The following is a 14194-nucleotide window of genomic DNA, read 5'->3' as shown; positions in this document are numbered from 1 at the left end:
TGTTTGGCATCTGTCCTGAGGCCCCATCTCTCATTCTAGAACCACACCAGGCTCTGGTCTCAGATATAGACCTGAGACTCAGGCATAAACCTAAGTCCTGATCTCTCCAGGCAATCCCAACTTCACAGAGCTATTCACTGAAAAGGTCTAGAGGTTTGGACTCCAAAGGCTTGTTTCAGAGCCCCCCACCCCAACATAAGAGCAGGCAAAGCCAACAGTTAAACTTTTATATTTACAATATTCTCTTCATCTTTTGCCAGGTTTAAAAATGTGTACAGAGCCGCAAAGGGTTGGGGTGGGGACATGGGACTGTCAGGGATTGTTCTGGAGAGAGGGGCTGGGCATTGGAGTCCGTGGCTGAATCATGGGGTCCCCCAGCCCCCCTCCCATGCCCTGGTTCTGGGGGCATCTGCCTACGGGCTCAGGGCCCAGGTCACTAGCATTTGGAGGGCATGGCTGTTCCAAGAGGAGCTAGACCAGGCAGGGGAAAGGGCCAGAAAAGAACTACGTTTCCATGGGTGGAGGTAGGAGAAGGGACAGTGAAGAGGCAATGTTCTGGGACTCACAACCAGGGATCTGGACCTGGGTGCCAGTAGAAGATGGCACCCCACCCTTGCTCAAGTTTGGCAGTAGCATCCCACAGAAAGCCATACAGCCGGCTGAGGAGTCACCCTCCTCTATTGTTGTTCCATAAAATCCTTTCTTTTTTTCTTTTTTTTTTTTTTTTTTTGAAGCAGGGATTGAACTCAGGGGTGCTTACCACTAAGCAACATCCATTTTATTTTTAATTTTGAGACAGGGTCTCACCAAGTTGCTTAGGGCCTTGCTAAGTTCTTAAGGCTGGTCTCAAACTTGCAATCCTCCTGCTTCAGCCTCCTCAGTTGCTCAGAATACAGGTGTGTGCCATTGCATCCAGCCCTTAAAACACTTTCCTACATGGTTCTTTTCCTCAGAGGCACAAACCCAAGGACCTCTGGGCAGTAGCCTCACAAATTTCCTTTCAAATTCTTCCTGCTGGTGTTTGAACAAGCCCTGTCCCCCATGGCCCCCTTCATCTGTTCCTCAGTGTAAATGACCTCATTCCCCAAGCTGTCCATGAAACCTTTTTCCCTGTTACCCCCCCACCCAAACACACACACTGCTCTTTTCCTTTGGCCCTGGCAGCAAGGGGGAGGGGTAAAAGAAGGGTAGGGTAAAAGATTGGTCTGACCCTGAGATGGGGACAGCTTCAAACAGGGAGAAGGAGCTGGAGAATGGAGATCTGGGACAGAGAGGGAGGGGTGACACAGGAATCAGAGTGACAACAGGGGGGCTCCTTAGCTGCCACATCCCCCTACCCTGTATCCTACCTGCTCCCTGCTCCCGTCATCTCCTCTGCCCTAGCCTGGGACTATGAAATCCTTGGCACATTTTGAGTCTTTCTCTCCTCCTCCAACCCACCTACCCAGTTTGGCACAGATGAGCAATGATCTGAGGACTGAAGGAAAGGCTGTCCTCAGGCCCCAGGAGGGCTTTGGTCAAACATGCATGGCCTCTGTGGGTGGCATACGCCACATTCCCTGTCTACCAACTCAGCATCTCTGGGAGAGGGAGGTCCCTAGCCTTCCCTCAGGATTGTACATCCCCCTCAGCTTCGGTTAATCTGAAGTCTGTTCCCACCTGCCATGTGAGGAGTGCTGGGCCTGAGGCTGGGGGGATGCAGGGAAGTGCTGGGGAGAGAGGGACCCTCTGCCTGGGAAAACACACATCCACATGCAAGAACATGTTTCCACTCAGAGAAATGTATCCTGGACCATGGGAGAATTAGTTTCCAGGCAGCACCGGGATGCAGGGATCTCCCTTCCCCCTGGCAGGAAATCTGTGTCTGTCTGTATGGAAGGTGAGGACCTCCCTGGGAGAACGTGCTTCATCTGACTTGTGCCATGGGGGAGAAACATGCTTTGCTGGGGTGGAGAGGGGAGAGGAGGCGGGGGGGGGGGGCGCCTGTGTTTTCCTTGCTGCTCCCCAGGCACCACCCTGTGTTGTCTGGTGGCCAAGAGTCACTGTATGAGAACACATCACTTCCAGGGTCTCCAGGGGTGGGAGGGGGAAGGAGGTGGGAGAAGGCATGAGGAAACAGGATTCTGGGGTACAAATCCCCGCAGAAATTCTTTGAGGGGGCCAACATGTGTCCAGGGCGGCAAAAAAAACCTCACCCTGCACATGGGAAAATACCCCCTCATGAAGAAAGCACACCTCCATGTGGGAAAAGACTTCCACATTTCCACACACTGAAGACTGGTGTCCCAGTGGAGGGCAAAAAACACCCCCCAATGTTCAAAGGCCCAGGTCCAGAGAAGAGAATGGGCCTCTTTGCATGGGAAAAACACGCATCTCAGTGGGGAATCCCATGTCCACCTTAACACTGTTCGATGATGTGTGACAACTCCACAGGAGAAAAGCCCGTTGCCAAGTCCTGCTCCCTGCCTTGGAGTGGCCCAGGCTGGGGAGGGGTGGGGAGGGTGGCCTCCCCATGCCGCCCCCTATACCCGGGTGGTGGAGTGAGGATGGGGTAGCGTGTTGTTGTGGCTGGTAGCAGTGGAGGGCGGTGGGGGAAAGGGCCCAAAGGGATGGAGGGAAGGGGGTGGTGGGGGTGGTGGTGGCCCCAGGCCACTGGGCAGCAGGGTTAGGGCCCTGGGGGCCAAGAGAGGCACATCGTCCGGTGCCCGGCGCAGGGCCAGGGTGTAGTCGGGTGGACAGGCAGGGCGCAGGGCCTCAGCAGGGTCCGCCCCGACACCACCACCCTGCTTCAGCTGCAGTGACACCAGCTCCTCCTCTGGGGGCAGCTCCCGGCCAGCAGTGGGGAGCAGGGGACCCCCACCAGGCACACCAGAGCCTGAGCCTCCAGGTGGACTAAGCCGCCTGCATCGCAGTTCCTGCCTCCGGTCCCGCTTGTAGTAGAGAGCGGCAAAGGCCAGGATGTTGAGGAAGAGAAGGGAGGCGCCCACGGCCACAGTGACGCTTAGCTCTGTGGAGTAGTCTCGTGAGTCTCCAGGGAAGCGGTCATAGGCCCTTGGGCCTGGCTCAGGCTCAGGCTCGGGAGGCAGGGTTGCAGGTGGTGGGGGCCGACGTGTGCCAGGGGCTCCAGGAGGCGGGCGGGGAGGCCAGCGTGTGGCATAGGGAGGCAAGCGAGTGGTGGTGGTGAAGAGCTCGGTGTGTAGATTGTGCAGGTGGGGCACAAGCTCCAGCCAGAAGGCCACCTTGTTGGCGCGGTAGTTGTCACGCACTCGTGGCTTCAAACCAATGTGTAGGTACTGCTTCTCTTTGCTGTTGAACTTGCTCCACACCACCTCCTCAAAGCGGTTGGGTTTGGTGTGGATGAACTTGGTGTCCTGTGGCACTGGCTGGTTGGGGTCACTGTGGGCATAGGAGGGCAAGGAAAGGAGGAGTGAGGGTGAGGCTCAGGCTCCAAGGAGGGTGGGGCTGCAGAGGGGAAGGAAGAAGACAGAGATGCAGAGACAGGGAGACAGCAAGAAATCCAGAGAAAAAGTCACAGAGGTAGAGACAATACACGGATGTGAAGAGACATAGAAATTGCCAGAGACAGGGCCAAAGAGACAAAAAGGATAAAGACAGATCACCAGAGACAGCCAGAGATGAGGTCAGAGGGACAGAGACAGACCAAGAGAGAGCCAGTAAGAGGCAGAAGCTGAGACCAAGAGAGACAGAAAGGAAGAGACAAAAATATATGAGAGACAGCCAGGGTAAAAGCTGCCAGCAGACAGAGACAGCATAAAGTAAATAGACCAAAGAAGGAAGAGGAGCCAGGTGCTATGGTGCATGCCTATAATCTCAGGTACTTGGGAGGCTGAGGCAGGATTGCAAGTTCAAGGCCACCTTGGGCAATTTAGTGAGATGACCCTGGTTCAAAATAAAGTTTAAAAAAGGTTGTGGGAGCTGGGTGTGGTGATGCATGCCTATAATCCCAGCATCTTGGGAGGCTGAGGCAGGAGGACCCCAAGTTCGAGGCCCCCTCAGCAACTTATTGAGGCCTTAAGTAACTTTGCGAGATCTTGTCTCAAAATAAAAAATAAAAAGGGTTGGTGATGTGGCTCAGTGGTTCAGTGCCCCAGAGTTCCATCTCCAGTACCAAAATAAATAAAATTTAAAAGTTGGGGATAGGGACTGAGGTTGTGGCTCAGGGGTACAGCGCCTGCCTTGCACATGTGAGGCACTAGGTTTGATTCTTGGCACCACATATAATAAGTAAGTAAAACAAAGGTACTGTGTCCATTTTCAACTAGAAAAATTTTAAAAATAATAATAAATAAAAAAAATAAAAGTTGGGGATATAGTAGAGTGCTTGCCTAGGGCCTCCTGATTTTCATCCCAGTATCATAAAGGAAGAGGAAAAACAAAAAGAGGTCAGATGGACAGAGGGAAAGGGAGAAATGTCAGTGGATTTCAGGAGAGTGGCAAGGCATAGAAACAGACAGATACAAACTCTTATATACTTAGACACAGACCACAGCAGTCACACAGAAGCAGAGCACAGAGTGGGGGCCGGAGGAGGCCAAGGAAGGAAGAGAGACAGACACCAAGCTAATGCTACCAACTGAGCCCACCCCTAGAAAGAACAGGGACCTCTCTGTCTAATTCTGCTGAATCTCTAACCCTCACCTCAGTGCCTGGTACAGATAAGGTGTTTAGCAGTGTCTGAATTGGTCTCACTTAAGCAAGGGACAGCAAGAGCAAGTGCTTTCCTGGAGGAATGATGGCCATGTGAAGAAGGGAGGGAGTGAAGGACAGAGGACCAGCCAAGTATGGCGAGGATGCCTCAGCCTGCAGCGCGCCCCACCCAGCCCCACCAGCCCCTTTGGCCCTCACCCAGTCTTGGCGAAGTTGGTCCAGTAGGTCATAACAACTGCGCTGAGCATGACGTCATTCTTGGAGAAGTTGCAGGGGAAGAGGTCAGTGGCACCCACCATGGGCACACCAAAGACATAGGGCAGCTCATCTCCATGGGCTGCATCTGCCCACTCTGGCCGGCCCTCAGCCTGGCAATGATGGTAGAAGGTGTAAAAGTAGACAGGGGACTGGTAATCAGCGTGCAGCTTAGCAGTGGCCACAGCTGGGGCCACCCACTGGTGGTCAGTAAAGAGAGCCAGCAGGGTTTTTCGACGCATCTCGCCATTGTCCCGGTCAGCCCAGTCTGTGTACATGAACTTGATAGTCTCCCGCAGCACATCCTTGCCTTCCGGGTAGCCATACAAGTTGTCCACGAAGTTGGAGACAGTGAAGTCAAAGGCGCTGGCGGACACACCATCCTCACTCTCTGCAGAGTCCTCCACAAACTTGAGGCCCTCTCCCTGATTGACACCGATAAGCATGTCGTAGTTGAGGAATTCTCCCTGCTGCATGAGGATCTCAGGGTCATCGGGGACTACATCGCCGTCCACCACGGGCCCAAAGGCAATGTGGTAGCTAGGGAGAAGGGGGCAGGGTCTCATCACCTGCTCACTGGCCTCGTCTTGCCCCATGGCCCTATAGGCCCACATGCAGGTACCCCCTGGAAAACCCTTCTCCCCTACTTGAAGACCTCCTAGAGTCCTTCAGGGCACTTGACCTCTCCAGAAGTCTTCCAGAAACGTTTCATGGTACCCTGTGCTCACTTACTCTATTTGGCCACCTCCATTGAGGAAAGGCCGTTAAGAGGCCAGTAAAAAGGGCCTGAAGCCCACCTCTCCTTGCCCAGTGGAATGCCCACAGGCACTTCTCACCTCAACCTCCTTGGAACCAGCAAGGAGAAGTGAAGGCCTGGACCTGGCCCTCTCCCACCCCCATACCGGGCAGGCTGCACATCCTGGTCCACCAGCTCTCGAGAAGGCTTCCTGCGCAGACACTCCACAGCTTCGGCGCTGTCCTCCCGGTCACAGCCCACCTTGGCTGCCAGCAGACGCGTGTACTTGAGTGGCTGGTAGTTGACAGACCAGCTGGAGATGGCGGTACCACTCTGGGCAATGGCCTTCTGGAACAGTCCTGGCAGGAGAGCAAGATGACCTCAGGCTATGCCATGATAGCAAAAACCAGAAGGGGGATCAGGTAGGGTCAGAGCTGTGGGAAGCAGGGCAGGCTGCTGGTACCTTCTGAATGGTGGGAGAGGATCAGCAGGTTGACACAGGAGGCTCCTGCTCCAGACCCAAAGATGGTGATGCGCTCCGGATCACCCCCAAAGTGGGCAATATTTTCACTAAGCCAACGCAAGGCCTGGATCTGGTCCAGAAGCCCATAGTTGCCTTTTGCAGCCTGATCCCCAGTGCTGAGAAAACCTGAGGGTAGAAGAAAAGGGGCTCCCTGGAGGTGTCACAACATCCACACCCCCTTTCTAGGCAGTTCAATCCAGCCCAGAAGCAATTTTGCTGGGTTTAGAGAAACACTGCCCACCAGGCCTACCTCCCAGACTCCACCCCCCCAAAGTTGGCTGCCCACCCTCACCGAGCACCCCAAGACGGTAGTTGAGCGTGGCTACGATGACATTGCCATAGGCGGCCAGGACTGAGCCATCGAACATATTCCCGGTGCCCTCCATGTAGGAGCCTCCGTGCAGAAACAGCATGACAGGTTTCTTCCCAGAATCCCGGATATCTGCGTGAGGAGGGGGCAGCAGGTGGGCCAGGAGATTGGGGATAAGGACACAGTCAGACCAGAAGCAGCACTACCCAGCTCCCAGGTCTGCTAAGGACCATCCAGGAGCACAGGGGACTTGTCACTCCCATCCCTGGGGGGCAAGACCGGATTCCCCTCCCTCCCCCTACAGCTACTCCTAGAGAAAGGTCCCTCACTATCCCTGGCCAGGCTGACCCCAGTCACTTTTCCAAATGTGGGGCAGACCTCCAAGAAGCCCAACAGAGGCCAGGGGTGGGAAGTGGCCCTCCTCAGGGCCTATGCTGGTTCCAGCAACCCCCTCCCCACGCGGCAAATCTCCTTCCTGCACCTGGAAAGAGTGCTCTGAGGCTGGAACTAGGGTTAGAAGTGCTGGGAGGGTCCTGCCATTTCCTCAGAGTCAGGCCCTGGGCCTCAAGCTCCACATGGCACCCTGGTCTGTGGGTGAGGGGGTGTCAGGCCCTTGGGTCCCTGGGGGCTTGGTCTCCTCCCCGCCCTAATTCCTTTCTAGGTCACCTCCCTAGTTACCATAGCAACCCCCAGCCTAATTACTGTGGCAGGAGGAGGCAGGGTGGGAAAGAGCCTGCCTAATGAAGCCAGGGTGCAGCTCTGAGTCTTAGACACTCATAAACTGGCCTGAGCCCTAGGTCCTGAACTGAACTTCTTTCTTGCCATCTCCCCAAAGGATCCCTTAATCGTTGACACACACAGTATGCCCTTGAAACACTCAGGACAGGACTGAGAGGTGAGAAATTCCTGAAGAAAGTGGGAGTCTGAGAGGGCTTGCCAGGTCCTCAAGCTAGATAGTTCCTTCCTCTGCAGCTCCCCTCTGATCCACGTAGTGCCAAGGGCTGGGATCACCCCTGGCCCACAGGCCCTCCTGTGTCTTAGCACCTGCCATGCCTGACTTGCCTGGGTACTCCACCAACTGGACCAGGCCTAGGTCCCCACAGTTGGTCCCTAGAACCTCACCATCTTTCTCATCCTGGTAAAAACTAACTTTCTGATAGGTCAGCCTGCAGGTCACTAGGACATTCCCTGTCACTTGTCCCAGCCAGCTTCCAGTCTCCTCTTAGGCTTTCTCTATTGTCTTTGGACTTCTTCAGCCAGAGCTCCCAGGTAGGCAGCTTCCTCTGTGTCCTCCCCAAATTCGCTTCTCCCTTTTTTTCTGACTTTCCAGTAGTTTCTCCTTCCCTTCAAGGTCCTGTTCTAAAAGTCTTTGGTTCTCCCCAACCCTCCCCATACCCTTCTCCCAGTGTGTGGGGAGGGGAGTCAGAAAGGGAAGGAGCAGGAAGAGGGGCTGGGGCAACAAGAATTCAAAACCAACAACAAAAAACAGGATCAAGAAAGAAGAAAGAAAGAAAAAAACAACAACCAAAAAGCAAGAAGCTCTTGGGGCAGATTCAACAAGAAAAGAAAAAACAACAACAACAAAAAAAACTCCATTTTGGAAAAAAAGAAAAAAAGAAAAAAGTTCTTTGCATTTTTTTTTTTCAAAATTTTGTGGTGAAACTTCAAGATATTGGGCCCTGTTTTTCAAAAATTTCCAAATTCTTTGATTCACTTAGAATGTTTGCGTTTTCTGAGTCTGACAGGCTTTTAGAAATTGTAGCAGGTTCTTAATATTTCAATTGTGTCATCAATTTACCAACTTAAAATTTTTTTTTCCAAATGTTATTTTGCTCCAAATTAATTTTTTTCCAAATAGTACATTTCACAAGTTTCAAAATAATCCAAATTTATTTCAAAGTCTAAATATTTTATCCAATTCTTTTCTTTATTGTTTCTCTGACATTCCAATTTTTTTTTCCACCTTATTTTTGCCATATTTTCTAGTGGGTCCAACATTGTTCAAATTTCGTTTGAAGTTTTCATAATTCTTTTTTCCAATTATTAAAAATTTTTCTTTTCTTTTCTTTTTCATTTTTTTTTTTTTTTTTTTTTTTTTTAGTTGGGAGAACAACTGAGGGGCCTTGAGGGCTGTGGGGACATTTAGTTAGGGGCAGGGCCATGAAAGTCCTCTTATAAGCAACCACATGCAGCAGCGGGATTTTTAAATCTACCTGTGTCTGGCGGATTGAGCGTCGCCTCGTCACGTTTTTTTGTGAGCGGACCTAAGACCGGGAACACAAAACAGAGAAAAAAGGACAATTTTGTGGGGAAAGATGGGGGTCGGGGGAGGTGGTGGATGGGGAGGGGAGGAGAGAAAGCAGAAAAGGGGAGGGTGAGGGGAGGCAGAAAAAATAAGCCAAAAAAAGCAAAATTTGTTTGCAAGAAAAAGAAACCAAGAAAAGAGAAAAACGTTTCTACAACCCAATTTTGTTCCCCTCCCCGGAAAAAGTCATGCCCCAAAGAAAAGGTGGGTTTTGAGGGGTGGGGTGCCTGCGTGGGCTGAGGCCTGTCTTAAGACATATTGACTTGTCTGGAAAGGATTTGGCTTGTTGGTGTGTTTGCTAATTGCTGGAAATGAAACGGATGTTAGAGTGGGGTGGGAGGGGAGAGGAAACCCCAGGAGACCAAGGCCAGCTTGCCACCCAGGCCACCTCTCACAAGGCCCCTTCAGGGCCAGCCAAGCACTGCCTGCTGCCCCACCCAGGCTGTAAAGAGGAGAGGCTGCGCAGAAAGGACTTTGTATCCTTCTGGACAGCTCTGGAGGGCAGAGGGCAGGATGGGGCTGGAGGGCTGCCCACCCTGCTGCTCACAGCCTTCAGAAGCCCTCTGCTCCCCACTGGAGGGCTATGGGAAGGTGAGATAAGGCTGCCCACCCTCCTACCCAGCCTCACCGGCCAGCATTTCTCTTCCATCCACACTCTGGCCTGGCTTCTCACCCCATCTCCTCAGTGTGGGCAAAGCAGGGAAAGGGGTCATCAGGTCTTGCCCTCCACTCCAACTCATCCCTCCACACTCCCACCAACCTCATCCCTTACCCAGGCCTCCTCTCCTCCCACCAAAGTTGAGAGCTTCCGACCAGGACCACCCCCAGCCCCTGCTCAATTGCCAAAAAGCCCTCCTCCCCACTTGAGGGATTCAGCCCACAATTAGGGAACAGGAAACATAGTGCCCTGAGCCACCTTAGCACCCAAGGTACCAGGGGCAGAGGGTACTGGGTGGCACAAAGTGTGCCCAGAATCAGGGAAAGGCCCCATACTAGGCTCAGAGATTAGCACCAGGCTTATTTCAGATTAGGGGACCAGTTAGGGGACAGCTAGAACCTAGAGGCCTCAGGGGGTTCCCCAGGGTGATTTTTTTTTTTTTTCCTGGATAGATTGTGAAGTCTGCAAGGCCCAGGGTAGCTCTAGAAGATTTCTCCTTTACTGGCAATAATGGCCCCATGAGGACCTACTGGGAACAGGGCCTCTTCTTTGAGAGAGGGTGGATGAGGATGAAGTCAGCAGGGCATGCATGCATGTGAGAATGAAGTGAGTGTGTGTGTGTGTGTGTGTGTGTGTGTGTGTGTGTGTGTGCGTGCTTGAGTCAACCTCTTCCTCCCAGAGCTGGTGTGAATATTCAGTGAGATCACCTGAATGTGTCAGGTTCTAAGCAGGTCTGCAATAAGCAATAGTTAAAAATATAGAAGGTGTGGGCATGGGCGTTGTGGGGTCAGGGGCCAAATCATTTGTGTGGAGGTGTTGAGGTGGACAGTTCAGTGGTGGAAAGTACTGAGTGTTTGGGGGAAGAATATGGGGTAGAGCCTATGTAAAAGTGTGGAAGTGGAGAGTCCACAAGCAGGAAGTGTTGAGATGGACAGTCTGTGTGGAGGTTTTGGGGTAAAGGACTCACAAGACATTGGGATAAGTGGTCCACGAGAGAGAGAGGAAATATGCGGTTTTCTTGTGAAGCATGGTTCCTTTTATTAAGAAACTGGGGAGGACATGTGGAGTATGCTGGAGTAAATAAATGGTCTATGAGGGAATAGGGTGCTTAGATTTTTTTTTTTTTTTTCTGGTACTGGGGATTGAGCCCAGGGGTTATATCCTTAGCCCCAGTTCTTTTTTGTTTTTTATTTTGAAACAGGGACTAAGTTGCCCAGGCTGGCCTTGAACTTGAAGTTCTTCCTGAGTGGCTGGGATAAGCCAACCTTGCCTGGCTAGAGTACTATTAGAATTTGAATGCATTAAAGTGAAAGTTTCTGTGCACTGTATGTATAGGTTGTTGGGAGCATGGTTTACATGGAGAGGGGTAGTTAGGAGGTTGGGTACACAGAAGGAATGAGGGATACAGGGTAGATTGTCTATATGGGTTGTGAGTGGATGTGAGTGGGTTGCGGTGCATGAGTTGTTCTGTGATTGGCATGAGAGGATTCTGGATGCAGATGCAAGGTGTTTGAGTTCTTGATCTGTACCATCCCTCAGGTGTTGTTACCACCTGAGGGATGGTACAGGTGATCTCTAGATAGGATGTATGGCAAACAATCTGTAAGAAGTGTTGAGGGTGTTGGAGGCTGTGGCACAAGTAATCTGTTGGAGCACATTGTCCAGATATGGGGTCACAGGGCTATAAGGTATGTGTGTGTTGCTAGGGCCCATGATCTTTATATATCTAGGGATACTGGGGAACACAGGCTGTGTGGGTGATGGGACACACATTTTCAAGGAAATGTTAGGCATGTGTACACTGTGAATACATTGGGAATTGGGATCTGTGGGGTGTTGAAGCAAATGGTGAATGTATATGATGGCTGGGAACATGCTCTGTGTATTGAGTAGTTGAGACTCTCAACTTTTGACATTTGAGGACATGATGTGAGTTACAGGTTCCTGAGTACCCAACGGCCTGGGTATATGGTTGTTTAAAAACAGCATGGAGAGGACTCTGTGGAGGTATTGGCATGTCTTGGAGTATCATGATGGGGTGTCAAAAGGGTAATGTGGGGGCTCTTTGTGCTGATTGTCTGTTGGGATAGCTTGAATCTGCCAGTTACCCTCTATCAAAGACAAATGGGAAATTGTTCTGATTAATCCTGGTGTACAGCAAGTTGGTGGGAGAATTGTCTGGGGGAGTATGCAGGACTCTGTAGTGGACAGGAATTCATTAACCTGAACAGTAGCTGGTCAGCTCCGGGAAGGAAGTTTGGGCTGTGTTGAGTGGAGGTGCCCTTGGCAAGAAGCTTTCCTTCAGGGATACATAAGAATTTTTTATGAGACAGAAATCTCCCACAAGAGGGTGTGAGAGCCACTACCAGATCAGGTTAGGGACTATGGGGACCACATGATAGAGGGATACCTCTTCAGGCTGCCTGGGGTGGGAAGGGTGAGTAGGAAGAGCCCACATTGTCCTTGAGGTGTAGTGTAGCTAAAGTAGGTATGCCAAGCCCAGGCCTAGAAGCAGCAGGTGAAGCAAGGCTGGAGGGGGCTCTGAGCAAGTGATGGATTGATTACTTGAACACCCAGTGGCTACATTGAGATTGGTGCCTGACTATGTGCCTCTTTGGGGAAAGGGTGGATGAGCCTAGCCGAGTGCCTGTTATTCTTACCATGGCTCTCCGAGGGCACAAAGAACTTCCAGGGTGGCTGTGTGTGGGATGATGCTGGAGCAACCTGGCAGGCACCCTTACTTCTCAGAGGGTGTGCAGAGGTATAGGGACATACTGCCCCTCACTGTCCCCACCAAGGCCCAGCTCAGGGGCTAGGAGGTGGGCCAGTGCCTGAGGGTCTGTGTGTGAGCGTTTGTGGGCTGTGTCCACGGGATACCCGGCCTTGTGCCCGCGCCCTTACCGTCCTCAGTGGGCACGTAGAGGTTGAGATACAGGCAGTCCTCGCTCTGGTTCTGCACGTAGGTGGCGGCCGCCTCCAAGTTGTCGGTGAACCACACAGGCAGCATGATGGCCGGCAGCGCCCCGTGCAGGTTCTGCGGGCAGGCGGGCGGCAGGGTGGTGGCGTTGCGCACCCCGGGCCAGGAGGCGGGTGCCTCAGGAGGCTGGAAGCGGCGGGCGCCCAGGGGCGGTGTAGCGTAGGGCACGCCCAAGAACTGCACGACGGGGCCCAGGATCTCGTTGTTGAGCTCGCGCCGCACACCGCGCACTCGCCCGTAGGCTGTGTTCACCACTGGGAAGCGCTCCTCCCCGAGGCTGCCGAGGCCCAGGCCCGGGCCGCCTGGGGCACCGCCGGGACCCCCTCCCCCCCGTTGAGCCCCCGCCAGCCCCACCAGACACAGCGCCAGGAGCCACATGCTGATCGGGGGACCCCCCCTCCCTCCCCGGGACCCCCCCCCTCGGAGAGAGAGAGAAGGGGGGGGAGAGGGAGGGAGGCCCCCCTCGCCCCAGGAGGGAGGAGGGGGCGGGGGACAGGAGGGAGGAAGGGGGCGGGGAGGGACCTGGGTTAGACGGGACAGAGAAGGGGTCTGTTCCTCTCCATTGAGGGGGCAAGGGGTGGGGAAGGGAAACGAGGTGGAAGAAGGTGAAGGCAGGCCCGACCTGCGGGAGGCAGAACAGGAGGGACAGGGTGTGCAAGATACGGACAGACGGACAGACAGAAAAATACAGAGGAGAGGTGGAAGAAGGGAAAGGAAATTGGATGGGGAGGACAGAAAGGAATGGGGAAACAGAAGAGACAAGTGGTTAGTGACTTGGATTTCAGACCAAGTTGCCACCCTTCTTCCACCCACAGGCCCCTGGCCCGTCCTTCCTCCCCCCAGCAGCCCTTCTCTCTTCAGCAGGGTCAAGCTAGAGGTGGGGTCAGATGTGGTAAAGGTCCTGTACAAAGTCGGTGGAGACCCAGGGGCCAGTTCCCCAGACCCAGCAGTCCCTTCCCAGCTTCTTTATCCCTCCCAGGCAGGCTCTCCCCAGGGACTCAGGAGTCCCAGTCCCCACCTCCCTGGGAGGGAATGAGACAGACAAGGAAGAGAAAATAAAAATACCAAGTCATTAATTAGCAGGAAGTGGCGGGTTTGTTTATATGTGTTAATTACTCCTGAGCTATAATTTCATGGCACTGAACCCCCACCCTGGGCCAGACTTGGGTCTTTCTTGGGACCCAACAGACCCAAGCACCTTCTTTCCCCTTCATGTCATTCCCTAAGGATTTTGCAACCCTGAGACTCCTATCTCCCCAGCTTCCTTTCCTTCTTCATAAGTTGGGGTACCTCGAGGCAGGGGTTAGAAAAGGGAGGTGATACTGGAGGGGCAAATCCAGGGACAGATGCGTGATCCTGCAGCCGGTTGCCGGGCGACGGGATGCTGCCCCGCAATGTTACCTCGGCAACGGGGCTGCAGCTTTAACCCTGGAGGGGGTGTCTGGAGGAAGAGGGGAAGGGGCTGGCTTAGTTGTGGGGTCCATTCAGGGCATGATGGGGAGGGCAGAGGTGTGAGTCTGAATACTAGTTTTCCCCAATAGTAGCATAGATGAAGTATATATGTTGAGGGGAAGGGGAATCTGGGGGCATGGAGAACCCTAAAGATCCGCCTCTTGCCCCCCTTGCGAGCCAATCAGAGCTTAGTCCTAGTGACCAGGCCTCTGACTGGGGAGAAGGGGCACTGAAGTGGCTTGGGAGGCATCAAATGAGCCTACTGACTGCCCCCTCCCACAATCTTGAACAGCTCTGGACCCCAGACACC

At 53.1% G+C, this 14194-nt stretch overlaps 1 protein-coding gene across 2 annotated transcripts; it reads right to left on the bottom strand.

The window, feature by feature from the left end:
• Window positions 1-213: 213 nt before the first annotated feature.
• On the bottom strand, window positions 214-12810 carry Nlgn2 (neuroligin 2). Of its 2 annotated transcripts, XM_076870590.1 has the most exons (7): window positions 12357-12810; window positions 8706-8756; window positions 6475-6624; window positions 6123-6308; window positions 5826-6018; window positions 4867-5463; window positions 214-3396 (listed from the first exon to the last, which is right to left on the bottom strand). In XM_076870590.1, exons 1-7 carry the CDS (start codon window positions 12808-12810, stop codon window positions 2523-2525), a joined length of 2505 nt encoding a protein of 834 aa, XP_076726705.1. In that variant the 3' UTR covers window positions 214-2522. The 2 variants fall into 2 exon arrangements, with proteins under 2 accessions (XP_076726705.1, XP_076726706.1); XM_076870591.1 differs by lacking the exon at window positions 8706-8756 and having other exon boundaries at window positions 12357-12767.
• Window positions 12811-14194: the final 1384 nt, after the last annotated feature.

The sequence above is a fragment of the Callospermophilus lateralis genome, chromosome 11 (genome assembly GCF_048772815.1).
Source record: "Callospermophilus lateralis isolate mCalLat2 chromosome 11, mCalLat2.hap1, whole genome shotgun sequence".
Lineage (NCBI taxonomy): Eukaryota > Metazoa > Chordata > Mammalia > Rodentia > Sciuridae > Callospermophilus > Callospermophilus lateralis.
The sequence above is the reverse complement of the archived record's forward strand: the minus strand, read 5'-3'. Positions and strand labels throughout refer to the sequence as shown.

What these genes read in the sequence shown, in the direction of transcription:
- Nlgn2 (XM_076870590.1), bottom strand. Translation starts at nt 12,810, where the DNA reads ATGTGGCTCCTGGCGCTGTGTCTGGTGGGGCTGGCGGGGGCTCAACGG. An exon ending in CCTCTCCCACCATTCAGAAG is followed by an intron (nt 6,019 to 6,122) that starts GTACCAGCAGCC and finishes CTCTCCTGCCAG; the next exon opens with GACTGTTCCAGAAGGCCATT. An exon ending in ACCAACTTCGCCAAGACTGG is followed by an intron (nt 3,397 to 4,866) that starts GTGAGGGCCAAA and finishes CTATGCCCACAG; the next exon opens with TGACCCCAACCAGCCAGTGC.